The sequence below is a fragment of the Durio zibethinus genome, chromosome 22 (assembly GCF_047325235.1).
Source record: "Durio zibethinus cultivar Kanyao isolate XHJ-2024 chromosome 22, ASM4732523v1, whole genome shotgun sequence".
NCBI classification, from domain to species: domain Eukaryota; kingdom Viridiplantae; phylum Streptophyta; class Magnoliopsida; order Malvales; family Malvaceae; genus Durio; species Durio zibethinus.
Window position 1 is genome coordinate 8,226,864 of NC_143183.1, and position 19,273 is coordinate 8,246,136.

At 30.0% G+C, this 19,273-nt stretch overlaps 1 protein-coding gene across 1 annotated transcript; it reads right to left on the minus strand.

Annotated features, from left to right (window-relative positions):
• Nucleotides 1-903: 903 nt before the first annotated feature.
• LOC111307920 (endo-1,3;1,4-beta-D-glucanase-like) lies at nucleotides 904-10,535 on the minus strand. Its single transcript, XM_022906254.2, has 7 exons — nucleotides 10,367-10,535; nucleotides 9,785-9,806; nucleotides 8,521-8,647; nucleotides 8,141-8,231; nucleotides 7,872-7,961; nucleotides 5,491-5,588; nucleotides 904-1,295 (listed from the first exon to the last, which is right to left on the minus strand). The coding sequence occupies exons 1-7, from the start codon at nucleotides 10,512-10,514 to the stop codon at nucleotides 1,155-1,157; spliced, it is 717 nt and encodes a 238-aa protein (XP_022761989.2). The 5' UTR covers nucleotides 10,515-10,535; the 3' UTR covers nucleotides 904-1,154.
• Between the last annotated feature and the right edge of the window lie 8,738 nt (nucleotides 10,536-19,273).

The window sequence follows — 19,273 nt, forward strand, 5'->3', positions numbered from 1 at the left end:
TCATAAATTATAAAATATTAATATTTTTATATATTTTAGAATTAAAGTTAATAAAAATATTTTTTATTAATTAAATAATATTTAAAGTTGAGTACTTGTTTGGAAAACCTTGTTCAAAACAATCAAAATCTTTATTCAAGAACAGGTTTACTGGAAAAAAGTGATGATATTATATTTAATAGAAAATGTCATAAGAAAAATATAAAATAAAAATTATGATTATGTGGTATTATATTAAAAAAAAATCCCATAGTAGAATAAAAAAATAAAAAATTATCTAATTTAGCTTCTTAGTTGTTTTTTTCTTATCATAACATTTTCAAAATTATTTTTTGAATTACAAAATAGCTTTTAATAGAATTTTTTTTATTGAATATTCTTTAATTATTCGAAAATTTAAAGTATGATAGTAAAATTACTCAAAAATTAAAAATATTTTTACTAAAACTGCACCACTTAAAATATTCGTGATAAATTTAAATCACTCACATAAGTAAAATAATAAATTTGCGGTTTATGCTTTTTTTTTTCCTTCCAAATCAATTTGAGTAATTGGGAAAAATCGACTTATTTATCTACATCACATTCTTCAATTTCGAGTAACGTAAAAAATTGCGTTATAGCATTAACAGACATTACAAATATCCAGAAACCCACATTTCATAGTCCAAACAAACTAATATGAATTCTTTTTGGCAGTTGTTAGAACTTATGATCTGATTAGCAAGACGAGAATGAAAGTTCAGCATGCAGATCAAGACACAACAGGAATCCCACCCTTTCCGATTTAATCAATTCAAGAACCTAGAATATTTTTTCATTCTTGCAGCAGAGCATTCCACATGGTCCAATTATAAGCTACATGCATGCTATAATGTCTGCAGTAAAAACCGAGGTACATAATTCATGTCAAACCACATAACAGCAATTTCGATGCATTGGCTAAAAGGCCCAATATGTAGACGGTAATACATTTATTCATGGTTTTCCTGATGCTACAATGTTCTGTCTTGCGCATTTGGCACAATGCATCAGATATCACTCTCTTATTCTTCAGAAACACCAGCATATTATAAACTCAAAGGTAGATTTTCAGCCATTCAACACCAACAGCAACAGAGTTCTAGGGAATACACTATTATCCGATTAGTTTCTCACTTAACATACTTGGTAAACCACTGCAGCATATCTTGATGAGCTTCATCTGCGCACCTCACAGCTGTTGGATCATCAACCTTGTATCTGACCGTCCATCCATGAACACATTTAGGAAATATCCTCACATAGCTATCAACCTGCAAAATATAGTATTTTGTAACTGAGATAATGAGAGGTCATTTAGTGATGACAATGGCCATAAATAATGTAATTAAAGGCATTCAGGAAGAACAGATCTAACGGGAGAACAACAAAAACTCAGGCGAAGAGTGCATGTAGCCACAGACCTATGGTCACTTGCACCCTTGGGTTGATGGAAGCAAGACTAGCCACAGGCAATTGGACAGGTTGGATCATTTTGGCACGGGTCATTTGGGGTAATGGTTATTATGGTCATATTAGATTCGGATTAATTCGAATTCTGATCATTTTGGATTCCAATTAATTTGAGTTCAGATAACGTGGAGTTGACACTTGAGTTGTTTGAATTTGGCTCATTTCCTATTTGACATCAGGGTCTTTCTGATTCAATTTGTTAACTTCTAAAATCTAATTAGATTGTATTTGAATAGATTATTCAAATCAAATTCAAATTTATCAATTATAATTAAATTATTTAAGATTACAAGATGAAATTTTTTATTAACTTATGGCATGCAAACATATCAAATACCTCAATTTTGATTGTCAATATCATAAGAATAAATTTTTCTAAAAAATAAATATAATTAAATTACATAGAAGTTAAAAGAAAAAACAACTGAATTAAAATGTCATTTGTTAATATAGAATTATGTTACATCGTATAAAAAATTAACAATTAGTTCACAATAAAAACTAATTAATAATTTTTTATTAATTGACATGTAATTTTTATTTTCAATTTTCATGCATTAATTATTAATTTATTATTAGTGATTCATTTTGATTTTTCATACAGTATTACTTGTACACGTTACTCACTAGCAAATAGTAATAAACTGAAAATGGGCAAATACCTAATAATTTCAAGAAGACTCACCGCTAAAGAGTAAAATAATGTCAAAAAAGTACTGTTGATATTTATTAATTAATTAATGGCCTAATCTTAATGCTTCAAAAGAAAGTTCAAAAACAATCAAAATTGCTTGACAAAATATTAATCTAATTTTAATAATTGACCATTTGAATAATAATAGTATTAAAAAAATGAAGACCACATATTGCCGATTGGCTATTGATATAGCATGAAAATATAATAATACCAAAAAAAGAGATAGTAAAAGATAATTTAAACTTACTAAATTCTAATAAGTTGACAATTTATGTTATCTTTATTATTCTTAATTACATTAATACTTTAAAAAAGTTTAATTATGCTTGATTTAATTTCGAAAAAGTTTTTTACGTCACTAGGGTTCAATTTATTTCAAGTTTGGATTCTTCCGGGTTATGTTAAAGTTGGAGATTAGGGTTGGGCTGATTCAAGTTGTCGACTTATTTTGGTCAAATCAAGTTGGTCGGGTTCACGTTCGGGCAAGTTGGACAGATATTTTGAGTTCGGGCCAACTCTAATTGCAAGTAAATTTCTAACCAAGAATAGGAAAAATTCAAAGGTGATGTAAGGTCAGCAAGAGCATAACATCTAATTCTATGGCTAAACTACTAAAAAAAACCTTATATTTTCTCAAAATTTTTAAATAAGCCCCTATCTTTTTATCGTCAAAGTAATTGGCAAGTTCCTTTACTATAGGAAAAAGAGTAATTTAATCCCTCTATTTCAATTTTGAGTAATTTAATTCTTCTACTATTAAATTTGAAAGCAATGAAGGACAATAGCTAGCACGGATTATAATATCTGTGAATTATGCTAATGTGGTGAACATATGATGTTGAGATGGTGCACAAGGAATTAAAACAAATTAAAAATACAAAAAAAAAAAAAAGAAAAACCCTAATCTTCATTTGCCTTCATCCTCTTCTCTCTCTAATAGTCTCTCTAGAAATACCCAAATTTTGACCATCCACCCGTTGACTAGCCACTATTGCCACCATCAATCAGCCGCCGTCTCCATCTCTGGTATTTTTCTACAAAAGAAACTCCCTTTTTCTTACTCTCACTCCCCTAAACCCACATCAGTTTACTTTATCTCTTTCTTCTTCATTATCTTAGATTTTTCTTTTTCTACAGAAAACTTAGATATATTCGTCGTTTGTCATCGCCTGGCACCTCCACCGCCCTTTTCTTCTTCCTCTCTCTTTAACCCTTCCTTTCACCGATCATATTGTCCCTTCCTTTCACCGATCATATTGTCCAAACTTAGATCATTATGATTGAAAGTTATTGTAGAGGGGGGTAAATTTTTGCTAAGCAGGAGATTCATGCCTTTAAGATAGGCCCAGGTGTCCTGTCTTTTTACCAACGATGGAACTGGTTTTAGAGTGTGGTGGGTAGAACCAATTGCCAAGTCCTGATGTGTTCCACCATTTTATAACATATTCATCATTATATATTTTCGTGTTAAATTGTTTTATCTTTTTCATCCTTTTTAGGGGAGGTTTTTTTGTAGTTTTAAGTTTGTGGAAGAAATTACGAGTTAGAGGAAACAATTTTGGGTTCTTGGTGGAATGTTTAGTAGCACCAAGCTCTACACTCTTTACTATTGGGAATGATTAGTTGTCAAGTGCCAAACTGAAATAGAATTTTGGAAGATGGTTTCTTCGTTGAAACACCTCTTTTTCTCCCCTTTCTAACTTCTTTCCCTTTTCATTCTTTTCTTATCTTTCCTCTATTCTCTGTATGTTCTCTAGTTTTGGAATGAATTATGCTAGCCGATGGTGTCAACACTGGTTTTATTAAATAGTCTTGAGCAAATTTTTACTTTACGCAGAGAAATATCCCACTGTTAATTTAAGTATTAAGATTATGCTTAATACACAAGATTATGGTAGAATAAAATATTATAATATTATGAAAAGGATTTGATAAATAATATTATCCTATCTTATATTTGATATGTGCAAAGATTAGGATAAAATTATTTATTGATCAAAATTATCCTTCTTCAAAATTTATACAATTTAAACTATTGATGTAATTTTTAAGGCTATAATAAGACATGTAAGTTCAATCACATAGATTAAAAATAATCCTCCACTTTGGGAGGATTAAATAATCTTATACCAAGAGGATGATAATCCTCCTTTCAATCATATCCCTTTTTTTATATACAAATCAAACATAATATAAGATGATTATCATCTTATCTTATCCATCATCCTACGCACTAAACATTACCTAAAAGTTTCAAATTATTGTTTATGTGCTCTGCCAGGCAAGGACTAATTATTAAGGAGAGGTCAAAATGAAAGGATAGGCAGCAGAAAGTTAGGGCTGGCTTTGGTTTGAATTTAATTCATGGATCCATAACAATTATTTTTCTTATTGCCTTTGATTTATGTTTCTGCTATTTTTTGGGTTGTATTTTTTGTTAGATAAAAATGGGATTTTGGGATGCCATTTGGGTTATGATGGGATTTTCAAGGTGGTAAGTTTTTCCTTTTGGCTTTTATTTTTCTTTCTCCAAATCTTAATTATTTTTTATTATAGCTTAATATTTATGGATTTAGTGTGAAAATCAAAGGGGGACCGAAACCATATTTTGGGGTTTTTTTACATTTTTAATCATGGCAGCATAAAAAATATTATTTTAATTCCACACGTGCACCACGCCAATAAAAGATTACAAGTCAACACCATAAATGTCCCACATCAACGTAACCAATAGACATTACATTCCCTGTTACTTGTTGTCCTTCATTGCTCTCAAATTTAAGCGCACAGGGACTAAATTATTAACAATTGAGATAGGGAGACTAAACTATTCTTTGTCCTACAATAAGGGACCTCGGAGGTCCTTTGACCTCCAATTATACCTAATGAAGCCTTAAAAGTATTATTTTTGTTTAATTAAGCAATTATTTTGCATGAAAAATGCTAAAATCCATTAGAAAAATAGGGATTTAATTAAACAAAAATAATACTTTAAGTGCATAATACGACACAAATATTGCTGTAAGTGTGTGATTAGACAAAAATAATAGTTTATGGATGTAATTGAGTACAATATAAGGATAGAGCTTATCTAGGAAATTTGAAAATGTATAAGAGCTTTTTCTTAGTATTTTAGCCTTATTTTTAAACCATAAGCTTGAAATAGTGAAGAAAGGAAATGGGAGAGAGAATTTCCAATTTTCTTTGGCTTATTCAATAAAGAGGATAAATAACAGCCAATAATATTTTAAGATGACCGCTAGTACAGTAAATTGAAACCACGCATTGGGTCTTCTTACCTCATTAGCACTTAAGATCTCATCAAACTGTTTCACAAGTTCTGGGGGAGACATTTGGTCAATCTCAGCTCCCAGTATAGCAATGGGCACCTTCACACCTGTAAAAATTTGTACATAATCATTAGTAATAAGGTAGCACTGCCCCTAACACACACACACACACACACACACACACACACACACACACACACACACACCACACACAACCATTAGAGAAAGGGAAGCACTAAATCTGTTAAGACAGTTTCTTTTCAATAACATGGTCATCAGAACCTAACAGATTTTTTACCAGCCTATACTAGTTCAAATGTATTTTTTGGTATTTGAGGCTTTCAAGGATTGAATCCCAAGCACTGAAACTAAGAATCCAATACTCTACCAATAAGGCACACAGCCAAACTAGTTCAAATTTATAATCACAGAAAGGATGTATGATGTACTTAGCTGGGTATAAAACTTTTACATGTGTATTTGTTCAGAGAAACATTGTCCTACATCTTAAAAAGCAGCAAAGATTTAAAGCCCACATCTATGCTAGTAATAGCTAATACAAAAATGTGGGTATTACTCAAGTATTATAAAGAAAAGGTAGTATTAAAACTATGGAGGATTTTGATAGATCTTGTATTAAATATACTATTATAAACTATATATTTTATCGATATTCAAGTCATATTCTAATCACGTATGGCAACATATGTCTTTCTATAATAAAATAAACATAGCAAAACAGAAAAGTTCTCTTAAAGAATCATCTAATAACTCCAACCAAACCCAAACTTCAACTTTTGAATGTGTATCATCAAAACAGTTTCATGCTTTGGATTATGAGAAAAGCATTATTGATTCTAGGATAGGGAAGAATTTTGACACTATTGTACAACATGGAGTTTCTCTTGGCAATTATCATATAAGGCCAAGTTTTCTCATCTCCGGACAGCTGCATGATCTTGCTAATTGTATTAAGTCACTAATATCGTGATGGTGAATTGATGGACCATAGATGAGTTGATTTCTGAAAGATATGGGTTCAGGTTTTCAAATGTGCTTTGCTTTGTTTCTTATTGATTCTTCAAAATGGGTTGCCAAAATAAGACTGGCTAAAGAAATGAGAAAGGGTGGTCATAACTTCACATTCTTGAATTTGGGAATGATTAAGATTTTCAGACTATTTGGGTAACATTTGATATTATTTTTAAGATCACCAAGATTTAAATATAACATTTTATAAAATATTAGTAATATTTTATCAACTTCATAATAAAGTATCACTAAGTTATAAAATTTAAAAGGCTAAAACACTAAAAACAAGTCCTTGAACTTTCTCATTTTTCTTAGGTAAGTCTTTATGCTTTTTGTTGTATTCGAATAAACTCTTAACCTTTAATTTGTACCTAAATAAGCACTTATCCAAATCAGAAATTTGACTTCTGATACAGTAAACACCAATTGGTGTTCCACATGTACAAAAAGATGTCAGCTGGCATTGGGTGCAAAGACAGTTGAGATTTTGCTTGAAATAAAGGCTTACTTAAGTACAAATCAAACAATTGGGGCTTTTTTGGGGTACAGCAAAGGCATAAAGTCTTACCTAGAAAAAATAAAAAAAGTTCAGGGATTTTTTTTAATATTTTAGCCTAAAATTAAAAATATATTTATTGTTAGTAAACTAACTTTTATAATATAAATTATGTAAAAAAATTTATAATATAATGTTAAAAAACATTTGAATTAGAAAATAATAAAAGGAAAAGAAAAAATTATACCATCTACAATATTAAAAAAAGTTAAAAGAAAGTATGCAATTTATTTTTTTTAATTTGATACAAGGAATATTATTTTGATAAGGTAAAAACATATAATATGAAACAATTACAATTTTGAGAGGAAATTTCAATCCACATATTAAATGGGTAATATTGACTATAATTAGTTTTATAACTCACTTCACATTGGTGGCAAAAGTCTCTCATCCTTTTGGATGGAATTTAGATCACTCACCAAGACAGTGATCTAATCACTCCCAATGATCTAAGACCACCACCACATAGGATCACCTAATTCTTACTGAACATGGTGATCTAACCACTATATGCAGATCACCATGGTTTTTTAGGTGAAACCCTTGCCAAACACCACCTTTAAAATGGTGTAAGAATCTTTCGATTAAAATGACATGAATCCTTTAGAAACTGATTAGGCAACATGGCCTCCTGAAAATAAACTGAATCCTAAGCAAGAGCCTATGCGAAAAGTTTCACAGAGAGTTCAATTCTGTCCTAACGCTTAGCAAACCTCCCCTTAAAGCCACTAAATCCAAACCAATTTGCTAATGAAATGGACAAATCATAATTGAAATATTCGAAAAACTAGAATCTTACTCTTGATATCTTCCACAGTCACAAATGAAGGATGTAACATCACAGCTGCTTGGATAAGGGCATCCTTTGCCAGTTCAACCACAACTTTGGCTAAGACAACCCAAAGACTTAATATTAGCCATCTACTAATAAAGTGATTGCAGAGTTAAACTCATGGAAAGATATAATATTGCAATCACAAGCATTTCAAAAGTACAGGACATGCTTCTTTAACATAGTAAAGATGTGCTAATTGAACCACTTAAAATAGTGCATAAAAGAAAACTCACCACCCCAACAGAAGCCGGCAGCTCCAATTGCTGAAACTCCTTTACTTTTCAAAGCCTCAATTATCAGCTTTGCATCTTCAAACCCTTTTTCCTAGAAGAGCAATGAAATGCTTCAGAGCATAAAACTTAAAAAGCGACGCATCATTATGCATTAAATAATTGTACAAGTAAAGAGATATAGAAATGGTGTACAAAAGCGGAATGCACCCAGCAGATTCAAAATCAAACCTGCATCTAACTATAAACAAACTAAAGCCAGTCTATAAATTTATTAGAGTCCCAAACACAATTGGACCAAAGAAAGGAATTAAAATCAAGCATCAAAGAAAGGTCCTTCTCATACAACTAGATTAATAACCAATTTCAGGTAGCCCACTAACCGGTCGATGATCCTTTATCCAAACAGCTAAAGGTCTATCAGATCTCTCAGGGACAAAGGGTTCTCCATATAAGAAGTCAGGAATCACCACATAGAACCCCACAGCTGCAACCTTGTCTGCAAGCTTCCTATACAATCAAAAGCAACTTAAATTAGATTCCAGGAGCTGGTAAAGTTCAACTCTAGATGCTAGATAGAACAAACCATGTAATTAAATTAAATTGGCTTCACACCACCCTACCACAGACTCACCCCCTACTATCACAATCTAGATAAAATGATTCAACTGTGTCAAAAATTAGTTGGAGGCATGCCACATCTTAATTTGCTAAATTGTTATTTTCAGAATGCATATTCTCATATCAAAAGCAGTTATTCCATTTTCAAAATGTTACAATCAGAGGTCACTCTACGTTTTAAGTCAAGAATAACTAGTATCGAGAGGAGAGAACATCTTAATAGAAGAACAATCAATCCATACATCTTTTGAAAAAAAAATGAAGCAAGATAAGTCATCTAATAGTATTTTCCATGGAAGCAAGGTGAGACATAATAGAATTCCATATGAGATGTGTGACCACATTGATGGACTGCCAGAAGCACTCCATATGTCAAAGGACCTTACTAAGCTGGCTTTCCATCAACTACTGCCTAATGATTTAACAATAATCTTTAGACAGTTTATTACAAGCACTAAATTTGCCAACCATATATATATATATATATATTTGGTTACAATTAGTTTTGAATGAGATATAAGTCTACTAAGGCCTATTCTGGCATTAAAATTTGGTTCCACAATTAATATGGGCAGATTAATTTCTTAATTCCTCAGAAAGTGATAATACTTTTGTGATGACTTTAAGAGCTACTAATAATGGGAACACAGAGACTCAGCACATTGTCAATGAAAACTCTAGCTTTTAGCTCTTTCCTTCGCTGGCCAGTTATTCCAGTGGAGTTAAGTACTTTCTAGGAAAAGGGCCAGGCACTAGAAGTAAGGAAATCAAACCTAAGGAAGCTATGTATCATAATATTAGTAACACAAGATTTGAATTATCTTCAAGATTAAGAATGGGGATAATAAATTCATTGTTGAATGGAAAATTAAATAATAGAGCAAAAACATGAGATTTGAAATCAAATCAAAGACTGATTTGCAACGGCCTGTCCCACAGAAGAACCAGAGTTCCCAGTTGTCATGGAAGAGATAATAAAGGCAAAACATCAGCAAAAATTAGTTTCACTTGCAGAATTAGTCTTACCTCAAGTTTGGAGCCTCATATCCTGCAGAGCCATAACAAGAACAGCGAAATTAGCAGATGACCAAGACGATGATGATGATTATCAAGATTATTATGACAAAAACTATCTATACTACATGGAAGAGAGATAAGTTATCGCAAAAACAAAGCTAAATGAAAGATAAAATATATATTTTGTTAAAAAGATACCAAAACCACGACATATGACAAATTCCTGCTACAGATAGATCAGGAACATAGAAACAAACACCCCCTAACACCCTTCCGTTCTACCATTCTGTTTAAACTATCAAAGTACCTCACAGTGATTTTCATCACGAGTTTCAAAGCCAATATGATAAAAATCCATAATCAACACAAAACCCTGATAGAATATGTTCAAAAACACTTTTTTTTTTTTTTTGTGTGCGGCTCAATTCCTAAACAAAGCATCCACCATCAATTTCACACAAAACCCAAATAGAATATGGTAAAACACACAAAAAGAAACCACAACAAAGATTGAAGCATAAATGTAAACAGAAAAAAAAAAAAAATGAAGAGCTTGGAGTGAGAAGCAACACAAGGGAAATGTGTAATTACCGTAAACATCAGAGACAAGAAGAACAGCAATCTTGGAGTGAAGAGATCCGGTGACATAGGTCTTGAAGCCAGCAAGGTTCTCAACATGGCCAACTCCACTTGCAGGGTTCAATGTCGGTGGGTTTGAGCAGCACTGAGGACCTGACATTCTCTCTTGCTTTGGTTGAACAAACAGACACAGGACAATGACACTCCCTTAAAAAGTGAAATTGGAAGAAGGAATATAAAAAATGTGGCCTTGCCAATTCGTGGCCCCGTCGGGTAAGGAGGGACCATTAACTTTCGGCTCAAGGTATCAGGAAAACAATAGTAGTGGACCCTTCATTAGTGATTGAAAAAATGAAAATAACTCTTACATCACCTCCGGCGTCACCCATATTTAAGGTTCTTCTTTTCGGTAAGAATGTAAACTTGAAAAAATATTGGTTGATTTTTGTTTAGAGGCATGAAATGCAGCCTGCTAAGCCCTAAAAGATAATATTAAGATTAAAAAAACACATTTTCTGTATTTGATATCGGCAAAGTGTTTAAGAGTTTAAAGATTGTTTGAAGCAGAAAATTAATAAAAAATACAAATTAAATAATTCACGAAAACATAAACGAAAGGAGTAGTTGTTTTATTGAATGAGAAAGCTTAAAAATCTATCATCTAGATTATGATTCAAAAGATAGAAAAATACCATTCTAAAATTTTTAATCAAGGATGCAATATTGAAAAAAAAAAAATTCATCATTACAAAAAATCCACCTAAAAAATATAAATTTTGGTTACAATTTATAAAGACTGTAAAAATTGAAATAACACTCAAAAATTGCCTAAAAACTAATCAAGATTGAAAATAAATAAGAAAATTAGAACATTCCTAAGTCTACAAAGAAAAAATTATTAACTTCTGAATTATGTGATTGTCAAAATTTTGGAGCTTAACTAAAGGCCTTAAAAGCAAAATTTGTGCTTGAATTTAAGGAATCTTTAATTGATTCCTTGGTTACCAAAATTTGCCTTTTGAATTAGGGAAATGAAGTCAATTCCCTTTAAAATGAGGATTGCATCTTGATTTTAAAAAATTACAACCAATCATTCGATCTCTTAATTCAACATTAACTAGCTAACGTAAACATAGTTAATTTTCACCCATCTTCTATCCTTTTTCAATTCAACCAATGTGAAACCAATCTCCATAATTCAACCAACGTGAATAGTTCATTTACTCATCAAATTAAAGTCAAGGATAAACTTTTCTTTGCTTTGGTAAATGAGTCTATTAGTGGAGTCATTTCGGTGTCAATCTCCCTTGATTGAAAAATACTTATCTTAAGTCTAAATTTTTTCATTTGCCATGATAGAGTGATAAGTCAACAACATTAAAGGTGAAAGATACTCTATAAGTCTCAAGAAGATCTATCTTGTAGGGGTTCTCCCCAATGCATTGAAGAACTCTAAATAGACATTTGCCTTATGCTATAGCTTGCCAAACTTTTTTAGTGGAAACCATTATTTGCGGAAATGAATCCACACCAAATCACTTTCTTTAAACTCTACATGCCTTTGATACTTATTTGCTGCCCTTTTATATTTCTCATTTTGCTACAAAATCCTAATCTAAACATATTCATGCAACATTTTGGCTCTCTCTTCTGCATTTTCATTAAATTGTTGATTAGTAGGAAGTGGAATAAAATCTAAATGACTAATTGGATTCTTACCATAAATAACCTCAAAATGATTGCAACTAGTTGTTTGACTAGGTGAATGATTGTAGGCAAATTCCACTTGTGGTAAAATATGATCCCATTACTTAATATTCTTTTTCACATAACTCTTAAAAAGTTTTCCAAGCTACAATTGCTAACTTCAGTTTGCTCATCAGTTTGGGATGACAAGAAAAGTTGTAATTAAAATGAGTGCCAAGCTTCCTCCAAAAAGTATGCTAAAAATGACATAAAAACTTAGAATTTTGGTCAGACACCATGGATTTTGGAACACCATGTAACTTTATGATCTCCCTTAAATACAAGTTAAAAACATAAGAAGCATTATAGTTTTGTTCCAAGGAATAAAATATGCCATCTTAGAGAACCGATTAATAACCACTGTGATAAAATCTTTGTTTTGTTGAGTCCTTGGCAATCCCACTACAAAATCCAAGTTGACATCTTCCTAAAGAGCACAAGGTACAGAAAATAACGAGTGTTTTAACCATAACTCTTAATAAGGTAAGATACCTTGCATTGGTCAAGATGAGATGTTTCTCAACATCCTTCTATATCTTTGGCCAATCAAATCTTTCTTATAAAAGAGTAGAGGTTTTATCCTTTTCAAAATATCTTTCTGATGCACCTTTATGAGCTTTGGTGATAAGGGTTTGTCTTAGAAAGCGTTAAGGAATGTGTTAGCAATTAGCATTGAAGAGATAACCATCATACAACAAAAATAGGTTATATGGCCCATACTTGCATTCTTTCCAAATTTTGCCAAAATAAAGATCCTCCTCATAAAGTTCTTTGAGCGCCTTAAAGCCCACCACTTCTATTTGCATATTATTAGACTTAACGATTTGTGTATTCATATCATGTAAAATATTAAAATCTATGTATTCGCTTTGGGTTTTACATGAAAATTATCACAATGCATGTCAACATGAAAACATGAACTACATTTTTTTGTTTTGTTACATTCATATATAGTTATTACTAAAATTTTAAACCATGTCACCTTCATGTTTTATTTTCATATCATATTCATGTTGTGTCATCATGTCATGTTTTAGATTATCAAATAATTACCAAGCAAATAGTGTTTTCAACTTAGGCCATTTATCACCACATTTTGATTTCTAAATTTATGCTAGATAGTGAAGTTATAAGCTTAAAAAAACTCAACTAAAGCTACATTTCTTCAATTAAGCTTGTGTTAGCTAAATATAAACTTTAGGGCCTCATATGATTAAAATATAAAACATATGGCTTAGTAATAAAAAGTTGACTCTAAAGGAAAAAAACTCTGTACATAGCATAAAACTCATTCCCATAAGTTGAATACTTTCATTAAGAATCATTAAGCTTCTCACTAAAAAATGCAATTGGTTTACTTTCTTGACTCAAAGTAATACTAATTCCTGAATTAAAGGCATCACACTCTACCTTAAACTCTTTGTCAAAGTTTGGTAAAGAAAGAATATGAGCTTCAATTATCTTTCCTTTGATGAGTTCAAAAATGTGTTAAGCTCCATTGGTCCATTTGAACACAGCACCCTTCAAGCATTCAGTGATATGGCAATAATGGAACCAAATCCCCTAGTAAAACATCTGTAAAATGAAACAAGACCCTGAAAACGTCAAATCTCAGGGAGTGAAATCGATGTTAGCTAATTCAAAATTACTTTCACCTTTCTAGGATCCATCTTGATTTCTTCACGTGAAACAACATAACCTAAAATTATAAGGTTGGAAGTAAAAAACATGCATTTATTCAAATATGCATAAATTTTTTGTTCTCTTAATATACTTTAAAATATACTACAATAAATCTATCAATGCATGATTTAAGTATATGATTCATGAACCACATAAAAGTACTAGGAGCATTAGATAAACCAAAAGACATTACCATTTAGTTATAAATACCATATTGTGTTTTGAAAGCTATCTTTTATTCATCTTCTAACCTCATTCGAATTTACTGATAACCACTTTAAAGATCAATTTTAGAATAGATAGCAACACCATGGAGCTAGTCTAGCAAATCATCAAGTTGAAGGATAAAAAAGCAATAATCAATGTAATCTTATTGGTTGCCTTACTATTTAAACATATGCACCATAAACCATCTTTCTTTGGCACTATAAGTGTGAAAACAACACATGGACTCCTACTCTCTCATACTATCCCTTATTTCAAAATATTATCAACTTGCCACTACAATTTTTCATATTCTTTTGGACTCATTTTATAGGCTATCTTGTTTGGTAAAACTACTAATAGAACAAGGTCTATGCAGTGCTGGATGTCTTTCATTGGGAGTAAACCTACCGGTATCTCTTCTTGGATAACATCATAGAATTTTTCCAAAATTGGTGTCATAATTGAAGGTGGTTCATTGCTAGTTTCATTCTCTCCCACCAAAACTAGAGCATTTATAATGTTACCCATCATAATCTTTTTGCTACATTCAACTTGAGTGAGGAAACTGCTTACCTCTTTTTTAGAAAGTTTAAAAACACTCACATGTTTAGTTGGACCCAAAAAGATCTTATAACCATCCTTGACAAAAGTATAAGTATTCTTGAATCCATCATGTAAAATCTTCTTATCATAGTGCCATGACCTTTTTAGTAATAAATGGTAAGCATCTATAAAGGCTACATCACACCATACTTCATCCTTATAGTGCTTTTCTATAGATAATGACACCAAATAGCATTTGTTGATCTTAATCTCATTTACTTATTGCAACTATGATAGCTTGTAGAGATGAGGATGTTTTATAATTTTGAGTCCAATCACTATACCATAAGAGTGGAAACCACATTTTTGAAAATGCTATTATCAATAATCACATCACATACTTTTTCATGAGCAATACATCTTATATGGAACATATTCTTTCATAACCAATCTTTTTTCTTTATCAACACGACACTTTGGTTACATTTATAATAGGCAAGGATCCAAGATCATGATAAATTACCTCAACATCTTTTTTAAGATCTTGGGATTCTTTCATATATTCCACTTTTATCTTATCAAAATCTTCTTTAATCAAAGTCATAATCTTGCCTTTAGACATTCAGAAGCTATGTGCCCAAGTCTTTTTACTTGAAACATCTTCGAGTTTGAGTGTTGGTAGCACTAGATTGTGATTTGTTAGAAGTGACTTCTTTTTTTTTCAAGGGTAACTTTAAAGGTAATTTGGTAGTAACACTAGCCTTGGATGTTTTTCCCCTATTAGTGTAGCTCTCTTATGACCCAAACCTTAAATCACTATTACAGGTCTCTTTCGTTGCTTTTTTACCTTAAGGGCAAGCTTGCACACATCATTAAAGGTCCAACATGGTTGTAACTACATCACATTAGAAATCTCATACTTTAGGCCTCTAAGGTAGCATGCCATGGTTTATTTTTTTTGTTCCACCAATTCTTATTTTAACATAAGGTGATCAAATTTTTTTATGTACTTTTCCACCAAAAATCCCTTTACTTAAAATTATCAAGTTTAAGGAAGGCATTTTAGTGAAAATTGTTTAGTAAGTTTTTTTTTCTTTAACTCTTATTTCATCTTATCCCATGTTGCAATCTTGCAACTACTTTTTTTTTTCTCACTATTTCTTCAAGTTTTACCATTAAAATAAAAGCATGCTTTTGAAGCTTGATAGCCACCAACTTGACCTTATGGTGCTTTGGACTTTTTTGGTTGTATATTTTTTTCAAACTTAAGAATCTCCACCTTTAGATTAAACATACTCTAATAGGGTTGGTTTCTCTTGAAGGTAGTCTTTAACATTTCTAGGATATGGTGGACTGTTATTATCTAAATCATGATTATTTGTATGGTAGAAAGGGTTGACTTGGTTTTCTTTATCACTATTCCTTTCCTGATGTTGTCTTACCTCTTTTCATTTTTCATGAACATGTAGTTGCTATTGGAGTTGTATGATTTGCTATTGTATCTCTTCAATAATAACATCTCTTGGGTTTATTTTAGGGGCTACTTCAATATCAACTACTAAGGCTTGATGACAATGACTACCATAGATTTGTTACCAATCTAATATCGACAAAGTTTTTAAATGTTTAAATATTGTTTAAAGTAGAAAATTAATAAGGAACACAAATAAATGACTCATGAATAATGTGAATAGAAGGGATAATTGCTTTATTGAATGAGAAAAGATAAAAGTTCACCACTTAGATTATAATCCAAAAGATATAGAAACACCATCTAAGGTCTTCTAATCAATGATACAGAACTAAAAAAAAAAAAAAAAAACTCACCATTCTAGAAAATCTATCTAAAAGTTATAAAGTTTTAGTTACAATTTAAAAAGATTGTAAAAATTCAAATAACACTCAAGACTACCTGAGAACTAACCAAGACAAAAAATAAATAAAAAAACTCAAAACATCCCTCTAATAATGGAAAGAAAAACTTATTAACTTCTAAATTATGTGACTACCAAAATTATGGATCTTGGCTTGAACCCTTGAAAGCGAAATTTATGCTTGAATTTAAGAAATCTTCAATTGATTGCTTGATTGTCGAAATTTGTCTCTTGAATTTGGGAAATAAAGTCAATTCCTTTTAAAACCGAGATTGCATCTTGATTATAAGTAATTACAGTCGATCATCCAATCTCTTAATTCAACTTTAGCTCAACCAATGTGAACATAACTAATTCTCACCTATCTTCTATCCTTCTTTAATTTAGCCAATATAAAACCAATCTTCATAATTTAATGTAGAGTTTATTTACTCAACAAATTAAAGTTAAGGATAAACATTCTTTTGCTTTGGTAAATGAGTCTACTGATAGGGTTACTTCAGTGTCAATATTGTAAGGAATAAATTTTCCATGCAGTTAGATGATTATTTAAGAGTAGTTTACTATTGAAATTTTGCAATTAATAAATTAATACCATTGCCATTCAGCTTATGGAATAAACTTAATCTAAAACCTTCATAAACTACAAATGATTTGATTACCTTGAATAGTCTAAGCTAATATGAGGAATATTTTTGTTGAAATCCCAATTCCCAATAAGAAAATAAATACTATATTTTTTATAAAAAAAAAAAAAACTAGAATTTATACTACAAGAATCTTTAAGACTATGTTGGGATTAAAATGAGGTAAGGGAAAGGAAAAAACAAAAAAGGAAAGCATAGGAAATAAGGAGACATTTCTCTTGTTTGGTTTATCAATTGCATTTTAATAAAAGAAAGGAAAGAAAGTTGAGCATTCCCCATTTTCTCTCAAAACCACCAATTTTTAACCATCCCAAATTGGGGTAAACAGAAAATGAAGGAAAAGGATTAAAAATTTTTAAATATAAAATGATTTTATGTTTTTATTATATTTTATCATTTTTAAAGAATACTATTATAATATTCAATCTTAACCATTGATACTACCTTTAAATCTTTTGCAACTCATTCCTCAATTATTTTTTTGTCAATAACTTCGAATTCTATATATTTGTTAATTTATATTTAGGTCATTTTTTTTTCATTTTGTTATCACTTCACAAATCCCAAATAATAAAATTAAAAGAACAAGAAAAAAACATGTACAATTACAAGAAAATGATAATATTTAAATAAATTTATGGTTAGTTTTATCTTAATAATAAATATTTAAGTTTTTAATTTTCTTATTTATGGATTAATTTTGAAAAAAAAATTATAGTATAAAAATAATTCCAAACATATATTTTTATGAATTGATAATTAATAATATTCTCTTTAATTGAAATTATTTTTTATTAACTTTTAAAATTATTTAAAATAGTTAATATCAAAATTATTCACATGATAAAAAAATTATTTTATTTTAAAAGGGTATAATTGCAGCAATATAATATAATATCTCTTTTCTTTTCCTTTTCACAACTTAACCAAACAAAGTTTGTAATTAATACATTCCTTTCTATTTACTCATTTTAGCTATCTAATCATTTCCTTCAAAAATCTTTCTTTTCATTTCCTTTTTTTTATTAATTTTAATCCAAACATAGGCTGAGGGATTAAAGAGGTGACAAGTGTTTTGTTTTATGGATTTGTTGGATTTTTGTTATGAGAGGCGGATTTGCATGTTTTATGAAGGAGCCCATCACCTAGAATAATTGTATTATAAGTAACCAATCAAAATTTAGAGTTGTGTAGGATTTACCAAAATATTATGTGCAATCAACTCTTATAAATGGTGAACATAATTCTTGATTATGATTTTACAATTATAACATTGTAGTAAAAACAATTGCAGTTGTAATATTTTCGTTTTATGAGAAGTGAGTTGTGTGTTTGCAATCTATATATTAAAAAGGTTGGATCGATTTTTGAATTATTTTTGTTAGTTTTGGCACAAATAAATGGGTTGTAATTTTGTTTGTTAGATTTGATTTAGAGAAAATAAATGAGACAAGATTTTATTTGTTAGATCTAAACAAATTCCTCAAAAAAATACATTGGCAAAGGTTTGGTACATTTTAAATAGAGAAATTATCAAATATACTAACAATAAAGTTCTTTAACTCCACAAATGTGGTTAAAATGGTAACATATGTCCCTTAATGTATATTTAAAAAAATAAAAAAAATAAATTTAAAAAAGAAGTGGACATATTTCACTATCTTAACCTTACTTGTAGAGTTTAAAAACTTCATTATTAGTATATCAAATAATTTTTTTAAATAAATAAGCTTAAACTTAGATTTTTAACTTATTTTATGTACATAACCCAATCCAAAATATAAAGAGAAATTATCTAATCGACTATTAGTAGAATTTTTAGACTCCACTAGCAGGGTTAATTGGATGACACATACTCTTTTTTTGTTGAGTGACATGTACTCTTCAAAGTATATTAAAAAAAATTTTAAAAATAATTTGAAAATTTTACATGTGACAATTTTTTAATTCTACTTGTAGAGTTAAAAAGTTACCCAGTTAGTGTACAAAAAAATCTCTTAATTTTATTTCATTTTTTACAAACATTTTTTACTCTTTACATATTTTTTTTAACTTTTATTTATATATATTTATTTTACATGTTAACTTTAAATAATAAAAAAGAAAGAATTAACAATAAAAATAATCATTGAAAAAATCTCCAATAATGAAAATTATTTTAAAATTTGTTATAAATTTCAAAATATTTTCTTAAGTAAAAGAATTATATAATCAATTTT

Coding starts and splice junctions, on each gene's coding strand:
- LOC111307920 (XM_022906254.2), bottom strand. CDS start 10,514: ATGTCAGGTCCTCAGTGCTGCTCAAACCCACCGACATTGAACCCTGCA. Junction 5,589..7,871: donor GACTGTGGAAGATATCAAGA/GTAAGATTCTAG, acceptor AAATTTTTACAG/GTGTGAAGGTGCCCATTGCT. Junction 1,296..5,490: donor AGATCTTAAGTGCTAATGAG/GTAAGAAGACCC, acceptor TATATTTTGCAG/GTTGATAGCTATGTGAGGAT.